We start from the raw sequence: 21632 nt of genomic DNA, 5'->3' as shown, positions 1-21632 counted from the left end.
GATTAATCTGTATATGTGGAAACCCTGTTTCACACGACGACGAGTATAAAGATGTGTTCTACATCTATACTTTCATTTTCGCATTGCGAGAGAGTGTTACCGTCGTAATTGAGTGTATTATTGACTGCGCAAACTTTTCAACTTCCATTTTTATGAATCTGATGCTTTTGATAGTAAATAGAGAAAATTCAATTAATTTTTAATGATTATCTGTGACACTTAAAAGTGCCATAAATTGTTACGAACAAACGGGATCTGCGATTAGATCTGAGATGGTTCTTGGAGTGTATACTGATGACTTCAGCTGGCAGGCTTCTGGTGTGGTTTCGCTGCGTGCCCGGCCCGGTTGCGACTGGCGCTCGCTTCATTCCATAACTTAACTGAGCAGCGCTCCCAAGAACACTGATGACTTCAGCTGGCAGGCTTCTGGTGTGGTAACGCTGTGTGTTCGGCCCATTGTTACTCTCGTGTGTGTCTTGCTTCGCTAACCGTTGCTAAAAAAACCTGTTTTAATCCACCTAGTGGTGTAATGATGGCTTTCTCATATTCGAGATAATGGTGAGTGTTGCAATTTTGGATCGCGCAAAGAATTATATCTCATTCGATCAGCATGGTTTTATGCCGGGGAGATCAGTTACAACGAATTTGTTGGCCTTCACATCCCAGTGCATAACTAGTATGGAAGCTAAAATACAAATGGATGTTATCTATACCGATCTCAAAGCTGCTTTTGACAAAATAGATCATAAAATACTTCTTTGCAAATTATCTCGCCTTGGATTATCTTCGCAACTCGTATCTTGGTTGGACTCATATCTTTCCGATAGGAAATTACGCGTGAAAATAGACCACAGTACACTAAGGTCTCTTTTTACACGGGGGTTACGTACCGTGTTAAAAAAAATCCGTGTAAAATAAAACCGTGTTAATTGCGGAAACCGTGCAAAAAAAACCGCGTGAAAAATTTGACGTTATCATTCCAAAAACCGTAGATTTGAGTATTTGTTTGTTTTGTTTTTGATAAAATGTAATTGTTTTTTCACAATAAAAACGGAAATCTAAAAACCAGCCTGAGGTTACGCGAAGGGTCTAGTCATACTTGATAAAACACGTTGGATGACAAATTAAAATTAGAACACTCAGGAAACACGTTGTACGATAAGCAAACTAATCTAAATGGCTCATGGCTTAGGTATGTTTAATGAATTCGGGTTTCAAAAGAACGATAATACGTACAATTTAGAACGTTCGACTAAAGAAGTACTACTAATATCACCCATAAACACTTTCACTGCAAATAAAGCTTGAGAATAAGTTCTTTTCAATTCCGAAGTTGCGATGTGTAGTAAACACTAACGATCTTAATAGTCATTTTTTAATTAAACTGAGTGGGAAGACATGGGTATTGAATGAAGATCTATGCACGCAGTGACAGAATTAAAGGGAAAGAATTCATAGAGATGAATATAGATCAAATTAAAAAAGGTATTACTATGTGCCATGTTGAAGCAACTCATTTCATCGGCGTAAATCATAATACTGCTAAAGTTATATTATTCAAATGGTTATAAAATACTGTAGTGCTCGATATGATGAAGAGTTGAAGAGATTAGTAAATCCGACTATTTCTTCAACGCTACGAAATTCTCGATAATATCAATGACGATGCTGACATCATACACCACAACTGAGCGGAAGCGACGTTGTCGTGTAATTTGCAACAGGGATTGAAGATCTAAAGACTGATTAATCATTTTATGGAACGACAGTCAATGATCTCATGAATTGTTGAGTGAATGATTTGAGTTAACTTTCAAATTTTAAATTAGCTCTCATAATCGTTTTCTTACAGACAACCTGTTCCCTTTTTAAAAGTTTTCGCAAAAAACAAATGACACTGCTTTTTAAACTCTCATCAGAAACCGTGTTAATTGCGAAAACCGCGTAAATAAAAACCGTGTTAATTCCGGAATCCATGTAAAAAAAGCCGTGTATAAAAAAACCGTGCGAAAAAATACCGTTTAAAAAGAAACCTCAGTGTACATCATCCGAGTTTTCGAATAAATCAGGTGTCCCACAAGGTAGTAATTTAGGACCCCTGTTGTTCGTATTATTCTTCAACGATGTGGTGTTGCTTTTGGGAGCTGGATGTAAATTAGTCTACGCAGATGATTTAAAACTGTATCTCACTGTTCGTAGTGTAGATGATTGCCAGCGACTACAATGTCTGCTTACATTGTTCACCGATTGGTGCAGGAAAAACAAACTCATGATAAGTGTAGCCAAGTGCCAAGTCATCACATTTCATAGAATTTCATCTCCAGTCATATTTGACTATAACATTGATGGTACAATTATCTCTAGAGTGGATCAAGTGTGTGATCTTGGTGTACTGGATGCTAAACTGACGTTCGATGCTCATCGTTCTCAAATCGTTTCGAAAGCAACACGCCAATTAGGTTTCATCGCTAAGATTGCAAAGGACTTCAAAGACCCGCATTGCCTTAAGGCTTTGTATTGTTCACTCGTTCGCCCAATTCTCGAAAACGCGTCGGTAATCTGGACTCCGTACCAAGTATCGTGGAGCCTTAGAATTGAACGAGTGCAGAAACGATTTGTTCGTATGGCATTACGAGATTTACCGTGGAGAGATCCAGTAAACTTGCCACCATATTCAGACAGATGTCAATTGTTAGGAATCGACACGTTACAGCGACGTAGAAAAACTCAACAGGCGTTGATAATTGCTAAGTTGATCAACGGAGAGATTGATGCTCCTGAACTGCTTTATGACCTTAATTTTCGAATACCTAATAGATCACTGCGTAACACAAACCTGCTTCAGAACAGATTCCATATGACTGTATTCGGATACAACGAGCCAATTACTGCATGCATAAGAACATTCACTACAGTAGAAGAGTTGTTTGAGTTTGGAGAGCCTTCCCGCCGCTTCGTTGAAAAAATCAAGCGTTCTGAAATAATCTGACTATGGATAATTTAATTTGTTATAAGTTGTTTGTAATAGATTTTAAGTAGTTGTGTAGATGTCATGTAATTTTTGTTATTGTTTTAAAAGATAGTGGTTTTTATGCCTATCTGAGAATGATATACATTTTTCAACTCAGATGGGCTTTTTCCCACTCTGTTAGTCCATTTAGACATCAGTCCGATGGATTTTGTTTAATAAATAAATAAATAAATATCAATCATACTATCATATGTAATACTGTGGTATTGTTCAAAATAATTTTCTTCGATTCTTAAAAGAATAATCGAAATCGGTTTGTTTGACCGACTACTGATAAAAACTATCAATTGGAGAAGTTTTGAGGTCGATTTAGAAAACTTTCTATGGAATTTCGTCCTTTTCAGTGATGGTATAAAATTTTTAACTCACTTTACCCTATATTTCCAAATCCGGGAGTCGGATCCAGATGAAAATCAGGAATCACGTATTGGACCATTTTACCCCTTAACTCCGGGACCGGAAGTCGGATCCAAAAAATATTCAGGAATTTTGTATGGAACCACAAGACCTTTCATTTGAATCTAAGTTTGTGAAAATCTATTCAGCCATCTCCGAGAAAAGTTAGTGCAAAACAACGTTACATACACACATAAGCACATACACACACAGACATTTTGCGTACTCGACGAACTAAGTCCTCGGGGCCTCGGTTCAAAAGGCGGTTTTCACAGTGATTGCATAACCTTTCTATATGAGAAAGACAAAAATGATAGAAAAAGTGAAGTATTCTGCTTTTATATCGATACAGCAGGATATTGGCTGGCGCTGAATTGGGTCAAATCAGACAGGTTTTTCAGTAGTGTTCTATTGAAGCACTTAAACTCATCAGTGCGTAGCAGTTTATGTTGAACTGCTACCTGCTACCGGCCCATGGCCTAGCTTTATTGTAATGTTTTAAACGATTTTTCTATAGCCGACATATTCAACAACTCACATTTACAATACTAATTTTGAAATTATTGATCGGTAATAACACATCAATCAATAAAAAAATGAGCATGAAAAAATAATCAGTTTTATTTTTCAGGATGATACAGCAATTGCAATCCGACTTTGAACGAACCATTGAAGGGTCAGGCTCTGCCTTAGTAAATACCAATGAACTATCGGGAGGGGCTAAAATAAATAGAATCTTTCATGAAAGATTACGTTTTGAAATTGTTAAAATGTCATGCGATGAGAAAGAGCTCCGCAGAGAAATATCGTTTGCAATTCGAAACATTCATGGGATACGTGTAGGTTTGTTCACTCCCGATATGGCTTTTGAGGCAATTGTGAAAAAACAGATTGCGCAATTAAAAGAACCGATTCTAAAATGTATTGATTTGGCAGTGCAGGAGTTGTCCAACGTCGTTAGAATTTGCACTGATAAGGTAAGTTATAAAATTATTCATTTTACATTACAACTTTTTATTATTAAAGGGAGGTTCTACTTTGAGACGTCGAAATCATGCCATTTTAGAAGATTTTTTTCATGATTGTTTGCAGCAGAAATTTTGGACAAGGTTAATTTTTATTGTAATTTTTTGCGAGTTGTATTAAAAAAACAGACGAGGTAAGGCATCTATAATATCAGCGGTAACTGGTATTGCTAGCGGAAGTCGTAAAAAGCGCAATAATCGAACAATCGCTATGAAATTTTAAGCATAGGGGAAAGGGGATCAAAGCGGGATTTTCTTGATATCTCTTCTGGTTTATGGTGCCCACTTCCGAAAAAAATTGCAATTTCGTTTTGAACAACCCTATGACTTGATCATGCATTTTCGTCAATTTTCTCGTAGAAGTATTATATTTATGACACTAGTGGGTACAAACTCTGGTAAACCATACTGATACAATTTCGATGCGCAAAAATGAATTTAATTTACTTCATACTCAATGTAATTGTTTTCTTAATTACTTAATTTTCGATACAATGATATGCAAAAGTTTATTTACTACTCGGTGGAATTTTTGAACAATTTTTGTAAAAATGAAACAAATAATCTTATAACCATCAATTGTCGACGGAATACTGTTTTTTCAAATTTTCATGAATATATATGAATGTAAACGGGATTATCGTGAGATTTTTTCAAGTACTTCGATTTGTCCCTTACATGGGGCAAAGCGAGGGAAAATTTTTTTTTATCGTTCAGAACAATTTCTTAACGTAACGAATATTCAAGATAAAAATAGTTTTTAGTCTGGTTATTAGTTACTAAAGACCATGTAAATTTTTATACGCAATAAATATTTCATTTAAATAGTGAAAATATTCATTAAGGACTGAGTGTTTCAGAGTGTTTTAGAGGACTTTTTTCACGCTTCAAATCTGACCCAACTGACAATCTCTTAGGAAATCAGTTTAAATTATTCTGTTAAAATTTCAGAATGATTCATTGACTTTAGCGGTCGGGAAAGTCTTTTTTCTGAAGGAAGAATTGCATAACTGAAAACGCCGTCTCTGTTCATTGAACATCTCGCCTTCAAAAGCATGAATCCAAAATCTATCCTGACAATGTCAAGATAAATTAATTTAGATGCGATTAGTGCATAAAAACATATATGTTATTCCGATAAAAATGAAGTGAATGTTGTTTTTGTGAGTCGATTTCTACGTACGCGACATTTTTTCTGCTTCAGTTTCCTGGTAACGTAACGAAACATGAGAGAGAAATAAAATCGGCTCAGCAAGGCTGCCAAACAAGCGGTAGCTTTATTGAATGCAGCCACATTTTATGCAAACTTGTAACCGAAAATATAGAAACTTTTCTTTCGAGAGTCATTTTGTACATATGCGAGAGAGCATGGAGAGAAATGTAATACGCAGAGCGAGACACGTGGTTATACGCGACCTACCTGCCTCAGCCCTTAAGGTCTGAGGCCAGTTTGTTTCAGAAGGCTATTTTCACGCTTCAAATTTTCTCAGAAACGGCGATGAATATCAAAAACGCGATTAATCCTCCTAGCAGTGTTATGATACCTTTTTTATCAATCGGCGTGTGTTTTTGCATGAATATTCTTCGGTGTTTTAGTTCTTATGACATTATTTTAATTATCGTCGTTTTAAGCGGCAAATTGAGATTTCAATCACTCATTATCCTGTAATGTCGAAACTGCAAATCGTATCGAATTTCAATCTTAACGTGTGACAATCGATTAAACATTCCATGAAATGTCGAAGTAAGTTCCACTTTAGAGTTTTTTGTCATTATTTATGGTACTTCCTGGGCCGGTATTAAGGAACTAGCATAACCCAAAATGATTCGTATAGCCATAAATTAATACACCAAACAATTTACATTTTCTATATATGTATAAATTTTGAAAACTCATCATCCACTAATTCCAGAATCGGATAAAATTAACCAATTTTGCATGGGGCTATAAGTCCTTTAATTTGAATTTTTGTGTTTCACATATCATCCTGTGGTTCCGCAATCAGAAGTCGGATCCAAACGTAATTCAGGAACCTTGTTTGGGAGTATACTACTTTTCGCATGAATCTGAGTTTGTAGAAAACGGATTAGCCATCTCGGAGAAAATTGAGTGATATTACTTGTCACACACGCAATTGCTGTTCTCGACGAACTGAGTCGTATGGTATATGGGAGTTATGATCTTCTAGCATTTATTACTGTGAGTAATTTAGATCAAAATAATTATGATATTACTTTCAACTTGAAAATGCTAGTTTACTAGTTTACATGTCATACTCGAACGATTATGTTGCCAAAAACGAACCGTGGTTAAATCGGTCCGAGGGAAAATACCATGAAAAACGATGCTGTACACAGTCTTTTTGGTACTTAGAAACAATTGTATGTAACAGTATAAAAAATCGTGTTTCATTTTCCTCCGAAACAGCGCTTTATCATCAAACGCGTAAAACTCCTACTACTGGAATAAGGCGAAAAGTCGTTTACACAAAAATATCGATATCTCCGTTAAAAATGGACGGATTTTGACAATCTATGACTTGTTGGATAGCTATTACCATTCGGAATATAAGTCTAAAAACATAATCTGTTTTCAAGGTTAGTTGGGACAGATATTGTCAAAAAACTGAAAATTTTGACATAAAACTTTATATAACTCAAAAAGTAAACACGCACTCAAAAGAATAATGCACTTTCAGAAAGATTTACTTTTCCTGCTGGTGTACCCCAAGGAAGTTTCCTAGGTTCCATTCTATACAACATTTTTACATCAGACATTCCACCTTTATTTAAAAAATTACCCGTACCCGATTAAAAATTAAAAAAAAAAATACCCGAACCCGATCAAAATTTTGAAAAAATTACCTGTACCCGATAAAAAATAAAAAACAATTACCCGAACTCGAATAAGCAGTAAAAATTTTACTCGCACCCGACCAAAACCCGTTTGGTAAAAATCTTTTTCAATCCACCTAATGGTGTAAAGATGCTCTTCTCATATTACTTATATTTTTTAAGAGAGTGATTAGTTTTTGATCGTGAATATCTGTTGTTGCATCTAACATATCAACATAATCAACATAAGACAGACGATTGTTTGTCTTTCTCGTATTTCGAAAGCTCATAGCTCAGTGATCTGGTGAAGGATTTATATAATCTATCTACGAAATTTTTCAACTTGAAAGTATATTGCAACAACATTGAAGTTATTTAATAGTACACTATAGAAAAACCTGTCCGACTTGATCCATTTCAGCACCAGCCAATGAGAACGCGGTCTAAGGAGGAGAACAAAATATGCGCTGCTCCAGTGATAAAAGGTGATTTTGCCACTTTTTCTATCATCATTCTGTGTTTTGTTTTCAACGAGAACACAGTTAAAACTTTGATACATACGAGTGAATTGGAGAAGATGGCTAAAGGCGACCGATTGTAATAGAGGCAGTTCACGACGGTCCATGAAGCGGTAGAAAATTACAAGTTCTTGAGGATCATCTGTCAACCATGTGTCAGTGGCTACAATGAACACATACGCTTCGCTGGATATTGATACCAATCCGGATGCCGATCCGGATAATATAGATAATGCCACTTGGAAAACAGTGACAAGAAAAAGATTCCACCGTTGACGGTTACCAATGTACCTAATTCACTTCAAGAGAGGTACGACCACGTTGAAACAGCTTAAGGAACTAAAGGCCATCGATCATGTCATCGTGAAATGGGAACCCTACCCCAACAAACGCAGAGATCTAATCATGCTACCAACGAGTGTGCAGTTAAAGAGGAAGCTACCCCTCCCTGTGCAAACTGCGCTGGGCCCCACGAAGCAACTGAGCGTAGTTTCCCGAAACGTGCTGAGTTCCTGAAAATAATTAAAAAAGCTACACCTCAACGACAACCGACGAAGAAGAAGGTCCCACCTGTACCGCCATTGGACGCAGTGAATTTCCCTAGGCTGAATAATCTACCGGATCCAATTCTCCCACCACCTGGTTTCAAAACTACTGATGATGGTCCTACTGTAAACTGTACTCCGTTATTTACTTCTGTGGAGTTGATGAAAATTTTCGTCGACCTGAGTTCTACGCTCCGTGGTTGTAAGACGAAAATGGAGCAGATTGAAGTGCTCGGATCGTTTATTATCCAATACGGTGTGTGAAACATTATAAGTGATAAATTGGAATGCCTACACAGTGCGTCCAAAGCAAGTTGAACTATCGGACTTTGTACATCGACAGACAACTGAATGAAGTTGAACGTGCCATCGCCAGAGCTCGTGAACTAAACCTAAGAGAAATACCAATATTCCGTAAATCTGTCACCATTGATTCTACCACTAAAACATTAATTAGGTTAAGAAATATTTATCGAAGGCAGTACCAGAGAACAGGACTCAGGGAAAAGAAAACTTCAGCTAATAATCTCACTAATATCATTAGGCAGAGAATGAACGATATCAAAAACAGGAAATTCTCAGACCATATCAGTAAGCTAAATAATTATTCTAAACCTTTTTGGAAATTGTCTAAACTTCTTAAAAACAAGCCGAAACCGATACAACCTCTTCGTCTGGATCTGGACTGTTTGCTCATAACACCGGTTGAAAGAGCTACTGCTTTAGGTCAACATATTGTTAGTTCCCACCGTCTCGGTCCTCATGAAACTACTGTTTCAGCCACTGTCAAAACTGTTGATAGAATGCCTTCTATATTTGCTGCTAACCACAGAATTACAGAATCCCAGAATAAGAATTGAAAAAAAATCCATCAAAAGGTCAAAAAATATGAAAGCTCCCGGTGCTGACTCTATTTGCAACATATAGTTCAAGCAACTTAGCAATAGATTTTTCCAACATCTTGCATCTATTTTCAACCAATGTTTGGTCCTTAGCTACTTCCCCTCTAGTTGGAAAGTGGCCAAAGTGATCCCAATACAAAAGCCTGGAAAGGATCCCACCTGTCCGAAGAGATATCGTCCGATCAGTCTCTTATCTTCACTGTCCAAAATGTTCGAAAAAGCAATCCTGTTCCGTTTGTTAGAGTTTGCAGACACCAATAACACTTTTCCTGAAGAACAATTTGGCTTTAGAAAAGGTCGTTCTACTATTCATCATTTGGTAAGAGTCAATAACACCCTCTCAAGAAATAAAGCTGTTTCGAAAACATCTGGCGCAAAAAAAGATCGAATTTTGACAAAGTGGCTGTTCCTACGCCCCTGCCTGTAGCAGGTATAAAATGGGGTTTCTTGTGGGAGCTATCGTCATTTGCGTGGAAACAGCTACTCTGAATGCACATGGCACCGAAAACCAGTGAAAAGACAGCCAAATATCCGGCAAGGCCCAGAAGAACATCGCCAAGGGAGATAAGAAAAATAAGAAAATTCAAAGCACTTTACTGTGCTACAGATCATCATAAAGAATTAGTTGAATTTTCTCTTTCGTACCAAAAGCTTCAGATTTATCAAAATGGAAGTAGACAAAATTTGCACAATATAGATGCCTCAAAACAAGATAATATTAAATTCATTGATTTCATGAGCAACTATATGAAATCTGCTCTTTCACAAGCTGCTACTCTTGGAGGCACATGTATTGATCTCATATTTGCTAGAAACGTCAATGTAGAAAGCTGTAGATATATATCATACTTTTCATATCACATGCCTATAGTATCATTGATCAACCCAACGAATTAATGTTTTCTCCATTGGATGATTATAATCGGTTGTGAACGCTACACCTGCTCCATCCATATCTGTATCGCACCCACGGACAACAGGTCAGTCTGGAAATAGATGACGTAAGTCTGCGGCATCCATCGGAATTCGAATTAAACTCATCACTCTCCAAAACGAACGCCTTCATAAAAGGTTCTTTTCAGAGCCACCATTTTTTTTATAAAAAACTATACAGGTTATTTAATAATATTTGTGTTTCAGAATGTTTAATGTAAATAATCTGTACTTTAGTTTAGGTGCATCGTTTCAAATTCTAGTAGTGAAAAAGGGGAATGCTTGCATAATTCACACAATTGATCAACTAATTTATATTCGGAAGTGTTAAGGAACATGTCAGTTGTTTTTGTATTCACGACATCCAGTTATGTCTCTAACATTACCAACCCGCCTTTTTCAATCTGGAATAAAATAAGAAACTTTTTTTGGGTATGAACTAAAATAAGAGTTTCGACCACTATTTCCGGTACCTCTGGAACCGGGAACTTGGAACAAGTATAACCGAAATCGGTTGGTTCAGTTAATAACTAATATAGCCTACAAATTGAATCAGCCAAATCTATAAGAATTTTATCCTTCTTTGAGTCGTCGCTCCAAATGGCGGTCTGCCATTTTAAACCCACTTTTAGCCTATGGAAGCATGATGAAATTCAATAGCAACCTGTGGGAATATGAAATTTTTTATTTAACACGTTGACTGCCAACTACGAGATAACTCGTATATTCCGTTCTTTGCTAGGACGCCGACTACGAGTTATCTCGTACTGTGTTTACTTGCCATTGTCGCGTAGCTACTCTTAAACTCGTAGCATATCAGTGCTAATATGGATAGATGGCTTCTGGGAAGAGAACAAAAAATCAATGTTGGCGACATGAACAGAAATTTTATTAATAAATAAACAGAAAATATATTATAGTCTTTTATAATATAAAATGATTAAATGCAATTGGCTTTTCAGACCGGAATTCTGAGAATGGTCGTGGCAGTCAACGTGTTAATGAGCGACATTATTTGACACATACTCACACACAGACATTATTCAGCTCGATGAACTGTGGTTGTATAAACTTTCTATATGAGAAAGGCAATATATGTACTTTAAAAGATAAGCATCGTTATCATGAATTTATAAAAATGTGCACCTCGTTTCGCCATCGCTTGTGAAAAAATATTCATTAAATTGAAAATTTTCACGAATCGCTCTGTAATACCGGAACCGGAAGTCGGATTTGAATCAACTTTTCGGGGAGATTAAAAAAAATTCAGAACCTTTTATTTGTTTCCTTGTTTATGAAAATCGGTTAAGAAATTTCCGATAAAATTGAGTGCGCATTTTTTCATAAAGTTGCACATATTTCTTTGTAATTTCGGAACCGGAAGTCGGAAATGAAAATCCGGAAAATTGTATGAGGTCATAAGATCTTTCATTTGAATCTACGTTTGTGAAAATCGGTTCAGCCATCTCTGAGAAAATCGAGTTTAATTATTTGTCACACACACATACATACATACACACATAGACATTTTGTGATCTCGATGAACTGAGTCGAATGGTATATGATACTCGGCCCTCCGGGCCTCGGTTGTAAAGTCGGTTTTCACAGCTATTGCATAGCCTTTCTATATGAGGATGGCAAAAACGCCAAACAATGTATGTGTATTCCCGGTGTGAGAAATTCGATTTTGAAAATGGTGAAATGCCAAAATGAAAGAAATTCATCAAAATTTAATAACCTCCTCTTTCGACGTAATCCTTGGAACTGAAAGCAGCTGGGATGAAAGTGTTAGAAGCGAAGAAGTATTGGAAATAATTTTAACGTATTCCGCCACGACCGAAATTTATCTCTCTGTCAGAAAAAATCTGGTGGTGGAGTCCTCATAGCCATTAACTCTTGCTTTACTTCTGAAGAAATTATTACTCCTAAATATAAAGAATTTGAGCATGTATGGGCCAAAGTCTCAATATTAGGAGAAGAACATATTTACTGCTCTGTCTACTTCCCACCCGAAAATGCGAACAAACTCTCTTTTGAATTATTCTTTCAATCTTTATACACAATAATTTCGAATATGGAACCTGAAGTAAAGCTTCATATTTTTGGCGACTTCAATCAACGTAATGCGGACTTCATTTCTGACAATCTTACTTCCAGTCGTAGGAGAAAACGAAACATTGCACTACTTTTCCGACAAAATTTCTGATTTTGGCCTACATCAAATAAACTCTGTAAAAAACCTTCTAGACCTTCTCTTCACAAATTGCACAGAAGACTTTTGTGTGAATGCATCAAACCTGTCATTATGGAAAAATGAAGCATTTCACACCGCAATTGAATATTCATTATTTACACACAATGCATCCCTTCCCTACGACTTGGAATATGAGGAAGTGCCGGAATAAAATAAAAATGATTTTGAAGAAGTCAAATGTAGACTAAGTATAATAAATTGGCGGAACATACTGAGTACAGAAGGAAATGTCGACGTCGAAGTAAACAAATTCTATCACATTATAAACAAAATATTAGCCGAAACTTTGCCCATGAAAAGAAGAAGAAAAAATCATAACAGCAAATTACCTGTATGGTTCAATTCACAACTAAAAAATTTGAAAAATAGAAAACAAAAAACACAAAACTTACAAACAAGAAAAAAGTGACGCTCATCTTCAAAATTACTTAAACCTATGCAATCAACTCAAAATAGCCATTAACACAGCACATGAAAAATATAACCGCAAAATTGAAAACGAAATAAAGACTTGTCCTAAGAACTTTTTTAACTACACAAAAACTAAACTAAAAAGCAACAATTTTCCATCTCAAATGCACTCGACGAACATGTAGGGCAAAATAATACAGAAATCTGCAATCAATTTGCACATTTTTTTCAAGAAGTATATACATCTTATTCAGAAACTGACCGTGACCGTGAATACTTCTCTTTCATACCTTAGACGCCTCAAAAGGGCCCGGACCTGACAGTATACCACCAATATTCTTAAAAAATCTTGCTAAAAAACTTACACTACCACTACAACTACTCTTTAACTTATCATTTAATAAATGTGCATGGAAATCTTCCTTTTTTGTACCAATATTTAAATCTGGTGCAAAATCTAACATTCGGAACTACCGTGGAATAGTCATTATCTCATGCATTCCAAAATTATTTGAAAAAATTGTAAACGAAAAACTTTTTCATCTACTTAAAAATATAATAACAAACAAACAACATGGCTTTTTTGAAGGCCGCTCAACTACAACAAATCTCTTAGAATTTATGACATTCACTCTGAATGCAATGGACGCTGGCAACTACGTAGAAACTCTTTACACTGACTTCAGCAAAGCTTTCGACCGTATTGACATACCATTACTTCTATACAAACTACAAAAATATGGCATAGAACACAGCCTTCTGGAATGACTCAAATCATACTTAACGAATCGTGTACAGGTAGTCCGCTTCCAAAACATACTGTCTGAACCAATTAATGTAACTTCTTGCGTACCTCAGGGTTCTCACTTAGGGCCTCTCCTTTTCACTTTACATATAAACGACATTTCCATCATACTCAAAAATCTGAAAGTGCTTATATATGCAGACGACATGAAACTCTTCATGGAAATTAAAAATATCAGCGACGCTGTAATATTCCAGAACGAAATCAATCTATTCCACATTTGGTGCTGCAAAAGTCTACTCCAACTTAATGTAAAAAAATGTAACTCAATAACTTTCAGCAGGAAAAATGAAACTATATCTATAAACATACATCTAGGAAATCAACTTGTAGAAAAATGTAAAATTATACGAGATTTAGGCGCAATCTTAGACTCCAAGCTCACTTTTGTGGAACACTACAATAATCAATGAAGCAAATAGCATGCTGGGCTTTATTAAACGCTTCAGTCATAACTTTCAGGACCCATACACAATTAAATTATTATACAGTACATATGTCAGACCTGTTTTGAAATATTGCAGCCTAGTATGGAATCCATACAATATTATTCACGAAGAACGCATCGAATCTATTCAAAAACAATTTCTTTTATATGCACTTCGTAAATTAAACTGGACAGCATTTCCTTTAGCACCATATGAAGCACGCTGCATGCTCATCAATATTCAAACACTTAAAGAACGCCGCGACCTTGCAATGCTTTATTTTAACAGCGACATCATTTCTCAACGCATTCAGTCAGCTTCTTTATTATCGCAATTAAATTTTCATACACCTAGCCTTCAATTACGAACCAGGAAATTATTTTTAGAAAGAAACACTAGAACAAATTATGCAAAATATAACCCAATCAATCGAATAATGCGCCACTACAATCAATATTGCGAACATCTTGACCTTGGTATGTCCAAAAATGAAATGAAATTACAGCTTAGTCGTAGAACTAATGCGTAGTATCTAAGTGAACATTGTAAACCATTTATATGTAGTCTACATTTGGTTGACGAAATAAATAAATAAATAAATAAATTTTTCGTGGTAAGAGTCCTAATTATGTATTTGAAAATTTGAGAAAATATGCAACCAATATTTAAAATAACAATTCTTTTGTATTTAAATGTGATATGAGTATCTGTGAATCATGTAACTTTTACTGGATTATGCATTAATTACCTTACCTAACAGCTATAGGCCTGGGGTGTCCTTTGCTGTATCAAGCATACGTCTCCACATAACTCGGTCCATGGCTGCTCGTCGCCAGCCACTCAAGGCACGGATGCTTCTGAGATCACCCTCCACTTGATCGATCCACCTTGCTCGCTGAGCTCCTCTTCTTCTTGTACCAGTCGGATTAGATTCAAGAACCATTTTCACTGGGCTGTCGTCCGACATCCTTATGACATGCCCAGCCCATCGTAGACGTCCGATTTTAGCTGTCCGTACGATAGGTGGTTCTCCTAGCAGCTGTTGCAATTCGTGATTCATACGCCGTCTCCACGTTCCGTCTTTCATCTGCACTCCGCCATAGATGGTCCTCAGTACCTTTCTTTCGAAAACACTGAGGGCGCGTTGGTTCTCTACTTTTCTACTTTTTTCGATCAGAGGGTTTTTCTGAGTCCAAAGTACGCACGATTTCCCTGCCAAAATACGTCTTTGAATTTCTCTGCTGGTGTCATTATCGGCGGTCACCAGTGAGCCCAAAATACACGAACTCGTCGACCACCTCGATATCGTCACCGTCTATCAATGGTGGGAGGCGTAGTGTTTCTTCTCTAGAGCCTCTTCCTCTCATGTATTTTGTTTTCGACGCATTTATGGCCAGTCCGATACGCCTAGCTTCAGCTTTCAGTCCGATGTAGGTTTCCGTCATCTTCTCAAGGTTACGTGTCACAATATCAATATCGTCAGCGAAGCCAAAAGTTGTTTGGACTTTCGGAAGATCGTGCCACTCGTGTCGATCCTCGCTCTTCGAATCACACCTTCCAGAGCAATATTGAACAAGATACAAGTCCATCACCTTGACGTAGCCCTCTCCGAGATTCGAAGGGACTCGAGAGCGTCCCAGATACTCGGACGTAGCACATCACTCTATCCATCGTTGCTTTGACCAATCGCGTCAGTTTATCCAGGAAACCGTATTCGTGCATTATCTGCCATAGCTGTTCTCGATCGATTGTGTCATATGCCGCTTTGAAGTCAATGAATAGGTGATGCTTGGGTACGTTGTATTCACGACACTTCTGGAGTACTTGTCTTATCGCGAATATGTGATCCGTAGTGGCGCGGGCTCCAGTAAATCCCTACGAATTCTTTAGCTATTGGTGATAGACGACGGCAATGGATTTGAGAGAGTACCTTGTAGGCGGCGTTCAGCAATGTGACTGCGCGGTAATTGCAACAGTCTAGCTTATCGCCCTTTTTGTAGACGGGACATACCACTCCATCCATCCATTGCTGCGGTAGAATCTCCTCCTCCCGAATCCTAGAAATCATCCAGTGCAGCGCTCTAGCCAGTGCCTCTCCTCCATGTTTGAGCAGCTCGCCTGGCAACTGGTCATTATCTCCGACAGATCAGGGGCTGGGAATCTGTCGTCGGCTGAGCGTGCACCCAGATTGATTCCTGTACTGTTCTCTGTATCTTGTGCTTCGCCATTCAGATGCTCGTCATAGTACTGCTTCCACCTGTCGATCACCTCACGTTCGTTCGTGAGAAGGTTACCACTGGTATCTCTGCACATTTCGGCCTGTGGCGTGTAGCCTTTACGTGAGCGGTTCTTCTTTTCATAGAACTTCCGTGTGTCATTTGCGCGGTACAGCTGTTCCATCGCTTCGCTATCTTGGTCTTCATGGTGGCGCTTTTTCCTCCGGAAAACAGTGTTCTGTCTGTTCCGTGCCTGTCTGTATCGTTCCTCGTTCGCCCTCGTGCGGTGTTGCAGCATCCTCGCCCTTGCTGCATTCTTCTCTTCGACCAACTGCTGGCATTCGCCGTCAAACCAATCATTTCCTCGATTCGATAACCTCGTACCTAGAACGGTTGCAGCAGTGCTACTAACGGCGGACCTTATATTCCTCCAGCCGTCTTCAAGAGTCGCCGCGCCAAGCTGCTCTTCCGTTGGTAGCACTAACTCCAGTTGTTGCGCGTATTCCTCTGCAGTACGAATGCTACGTAGCTGCTTGAGATTGAGTCCAGGCGTTCCTGTGCGACGAGTATTGTGCACCGTCGCTAGTTTTGAGCACATATAAACCGCGACAAGGTAGTGGTCAGAATCAATGTTGGCACTGCGGTAAGTGTGGACATTGATGACGTCGGAGTAGAATCGCCCGTTGATGAGAACGTGGTCGATTTGATTTTCCGTATGTTGATCAGGCGATCTCCAGATGGCTTTGTGGATATCTTTGCGGGGGAAGAAGGTGCTTCGAACTACCATTCCTCGGGAGGCTGCATAGTTTACGCATCGTTGACCGTTGTCGTTTGTTACCGCGTGCAGGCTCTCCAGCCCGATCACGGGTTTGTACAATGAATCCCGGCCTACCTGAGCATTCATGTCGCCAATGACGAGTTTTACATCCCGCCGTGGGCAGCTGTCGTAGGTTCGTTCCAGCTGCGCGTAGAATGCTTCCTTCTCGTCATCGGGTCTCGTCTCATGTGGGCAGTGCACGTTGATGATGCTGTAATTGAAGAAAAGGCCCTTGATCTTCAATACGCACATTCTATCTTTGATTGGCTGCCACCAAATCACGCGCTGGCGCATCTTGCCCAACACTACGAATCCCGTTCCCAGAACGTTGGTTGTGCTACAGCTCTGGTAGAAGGTAGCCGCTCGATGCCCACTTTTCCACACCTTCTGTCCCGTCCAACAAAGTTCCTGCAGTGCTACGACATCGAAGTCGCGGATTTGAAGCTCATCATGCAGCATTCGGTCATATCCTGGGAAGCCAAGCGATTTGCAGTTCCATGTGCCAAGCTTTCAATCGTAGTCCTTTGTTCGTTGCGTAGGTCTTTGTCGATTATTCCGAGTCGTATTTCCTTCTTGATCGTTCGTAACATGTTTTCCGGGCGGCTTGTTAGGCCTGCACCAACCTCCTGTCTCGCCGGAGGGCCATCGTGTCAGCACTGTTTAGAGTCCCACACTGACACAAGGACGGTAATCAGCCGCTCCTAACATGGAGAACAGACGCTGTTTCGAGCCGCCCCAACATGGGGAACAGACGCTCGGGTAGACTCACTCTCTGTAAAGAGAAGGCAAGCCCCCCCTTCCCTGTCAGCATACGACCAAGGTCCCACCGTGGTTGGTTACCCGATCTTTCCTATGGTTGCTCGTACCCCAGCCGGCATCGCGGGGAGGTAGGGATAGGAGTTACTCGACAAGAGGCTAAGAACCACATTGGGGCCTGAATTGCGCATTGTCCAGTCGTTTACCAACCGGATTATGCATTAAACAGTTTCTATTTAAACCTGCGTGGCGGGAGGCGTAGTGTTTCTTGTCTAGAGCCTGTTCCTCTCATGTATTTTGTTTTTAATGCATTTATGGCCAGTCCCGATCATCAAGCCCTAACAAGTTTATAACAAAAAGCTGTATTCATAACTAGTGCTGATTTAAGTATGGCCTCGTTAGTAGTTAAATTATCAAAATTTTCTAATTAGTATCAAGAAGAGGAATAGTTTATATAATCTTCTCAAGATTACGTGTCACAATATCAATATCGTCAGCGAAACCAAAAAGTTGTACGAACTTTCGAAAGATCGTGCCAGTCGTGTCGATCCTCGCTCTTCGAATCACACCATCCAAAATAATATTGAACAAGATTTATAAGAGTCCATCACTTTGCCGTAGCCCTCTCCAAGATTGGAAAGGACTCGAGAGCGTCCCAGTTACTCGGACGTAGCACATCACTATCCATCTGTTCTCGATCGATTGTGTCGTATGCCGCTTTGAAGTCAATGAATAAGTAATGCATGGGTACGTTGTATTGGGAGCTGGTCATTTCACCGAAAGCCATTTCGCCGAAAGCCATTTCGCCGAAAGAAGTTTCGCCGAAAGAAGTTTCGCCGAATGCCATCTCCCCGAAAGTCGTTTCGCCGAATAAGTCATTTCGCCTATTAGGTCATTTCGCCGAAAGGGTCATTATTCAGAAATGGTCATGTCTCCTGTATAATTGATGTGGCGTAGCCACATAACCGAAGCCAAGATGGCTCGGTGGCACAAAGCCAAGATGGCTCGGCGCCCAAAGCCACCGAGGCGACGCCAGATGAGTCGGCCGCCGAACCGCCGTCGGAAGCGGTGGCCTCTTGCATACAAACCTGTAATTGCCTCGTTTGCCCGGTATACTCAAAGCTAGGTTTCTTTGCTTTAGTTAGATTTTTTTTATTTTCACTTAATAAACGGAAAATATCACATACATTCGCCTGGTAGATACACCTATGCAATTGCTTTGATGCTTAGTAGCCAGGCCCGTACCCAGGATTTCATTACGGAAGGGGCACAAATATTAAAAAATAATCTTACTGAAGATTGCTTATGTACCTTATTCTCGGTGTGCCTTTTACGGCTATTTTTAACATACACTTTAAACTTTTCCACTGGAACTGATATTGTATTACATTTCATTACGTTTACTGTCTTGTTATTTCTGTAACACATGTCTGAGACATTCTAAATAATTATATGTTTTTGATTTCAGGATTTTCGCCCCCCCCCCCCCCCCCACCTCCCCCTTCCCTCTAGTTACGTGACCGTTAATAGCTAATAGTCAACAAGTTTTTTTGGGAACTCCGTTCTAAGGTTCATGAATCAATCTTTATTCAAGAAGTCCAATTGTAGGTCAAAAAACGGGCGTTAGCACTATCACCTTTTTTGTTTGTCTTAATTTAAAATCAATTTCAATTACGATCAAAATGACCCTTTCGGCGAAATGGCATTCGGCGAAATGACCCTGATCCGTTGTATGCGCGACACTTTTGGAGTAATTGTCTTATCGCAAATATGTGATCCGTAGTGGCGCGGGTTCCAGTAAAAATAAATTGGTACGGCCCAACGAATTCCTTAGCTATCTGATGATAGACGACGGCAAAGGATTTGGGAGAGTACCTTGTAGGCGGCGTTCAGCAATGTGATTGCGCGATAATTGCAACAATCTAACTTATCACCCTTTTGTCGTGAATACGACTTACTTTACTATGGGGTGCCTTTTCAAAATTTACCCTCTGAGAGAGTGATAAGTTTTTGATCGTGAATATCTCTTGTTGTATCTAACGAATCAACATAATTTTTGCTACATGCCATCGGAAATATGATCACAATTTTATGATAAAATTTTCAGTTGTGTGACATAATCTCAAATAGTTCAAAATTAAACTTTTCTGAAATGTTTGGTATAAACGAGTATTAAAGAGGATAATTCATATGGCGCGTTTGCCTTTCTCGTATTTTGAAAGCTCATAGCTCAGTGATCTGTGGAAGGATTTATATAATCTAACTACCAATAGAATCGAAATTATTCAACTTAAACGTGTATAGCAAAAGCATTGAAGTATTTCAATAGTACACTATTGAAAAACCTATCTCATTTGACCCATGTCAACACCAGCCATTCCCCTTTTTCACATTTTTCGCAAAAACAAAGAAGACTTCACTTGATCACGATTACTGTGAATTTCACACAGCGAAAAGTGCAAAAATCTAACCAAACTGTACTTGATTTGCACTAAAATGAGGATATTTTCTTTCGATTTGCGAACAACACATCCTAATAGTTCTTCAGAAAATTTTTAGAGCCATTAGAACGGCTGATTTTTTATAATGCTTTCCAACGATGCTTTTTCATCCAACGAAATGACTGGCAGCTGTGACGTAATCGCTCTTGTCGGAAGCGAAACTAGCTTTGCAAACGGCACAAAATACATCTGCTCGCATTGGCGATAGAATCCAAACTGATTAGATTTTTGTTAGGAGCTTTCTTTTACGTGTTTTCGTTTGTAGCTTTTTCACTTATGGGCGGTCCTAACGGCTATAAAAATAGTCGCATACAGAATATTAATGTCGATTATTTTATTTCGCATTTGCATAATTTATTGAAAGAAACTATCAATATGCTGTAGGAATTCGTTTCTAGCATTCAGAAGGGTCAAATTGTGCAGTTCTCTACGAACTCTGGAACATTTTTCGCAAAAACACAGAAGGTTTCACTTGATCTCGATTACTGTGAATTTTACACAGCGAAAAGTGCAAAAATCTAACCAAACTGTTCTAGATTTGCACTAAACTGAGGATATTTCCTTTCGATTTGCGAACAACAAATCCTAATAGTTCTTCAGAAAACTTTTAGAGCCATTAGAACGGCTGATTTTTTATAATGCTCTCCAACGTTGCTTTTTCATCCATCGAAATGACTGGCAGCTGTGACGTAATCGCTCTTGTCGGAAGCGAAACTAGCTGTACAGGCGACACAAACACATCTGCTCGCAGTGGCGATAGAATCCAAACTGATTCAATTTTTGTTAAGAGATTTCCTTTTTTGTGATTTCGTTTGTAGCTTTTTCACTAATGGGCGGTCCTAACGGCTATAAAAATAGCCGCATACAGAATTTTTATGTCGATTATTTCATTTCGGTTTTGCATAATTTATTGAAAAAAACTATCAATATGCTGTAGGGATTCATTTCCAGCATTCAGAAGGGTCAAATTGCGTAATTGTCTACGATATTAAACTCGGAACATTTTTCGCAAAAAAAGGTTTCACTTGATCTCGATTACTGTGAATTTCACACAGTGAAAAGTGCACAAATCTAACCAAATTGTTCTTGATTTGCACTAAACTGAGGATAATTACCTGTGATTTGCGAAAAACAAATCCTAATAGTTCTTTAGAAAAATTTTAGAGCCATTAGAACGGCTGATATTGTGTAATGCTCTCCACCGTTGTTTTTTCCCCAATGCTAATGACTGGCAGCTGTGACGTAATCGCTCTTGTCGA

General features: G+C 38.6%; 1 protein-coding gene across 4 annotated transcripts in view; it reads left to right on the top strand.

Moving 5' to 3' along the window:
• Positions 1-21632, top strand: part of LOC131429748 (dynamin) — a 1035717-nt gene that overhangs the window by 331367 nt on the left and 682718 nt on the right. For all 4 annotated transcript variants that reach the window (XM_058594080.1, XM_058594078.1, XM_058594079.1 and 1 more), the window contains exon 5: positions 4059-4404. In XM_058594080.1, the coding sequence (XP_058450063.1) occupies positions 4059-4404 (346 nt within the window). The remainder of the gene's footprint in view (positions 1-4058; positions 4405-21632) is intronic.

This window comes from Malaya genurostris, chromosome 2, assembly GCF_030247185.1.
Source record: "Malaya genurostris strain Urasoe2022 chromosome 2, Malgen_1.1, whole genome shotgun sequence".
In the NCBI taxonomy this organism is placed as follows: domain Eukaryota; kingdom Metazoa; phylum Arthropoda; class Insecta; order Diptera; family Culicidae; genus Malaya; species Malaya genurostris.
The sequence above is the reverse complement of the archived record's forward strand: the minus strand, read 5'-3'. Positions and strand labels throughout refer to the sequence as shown.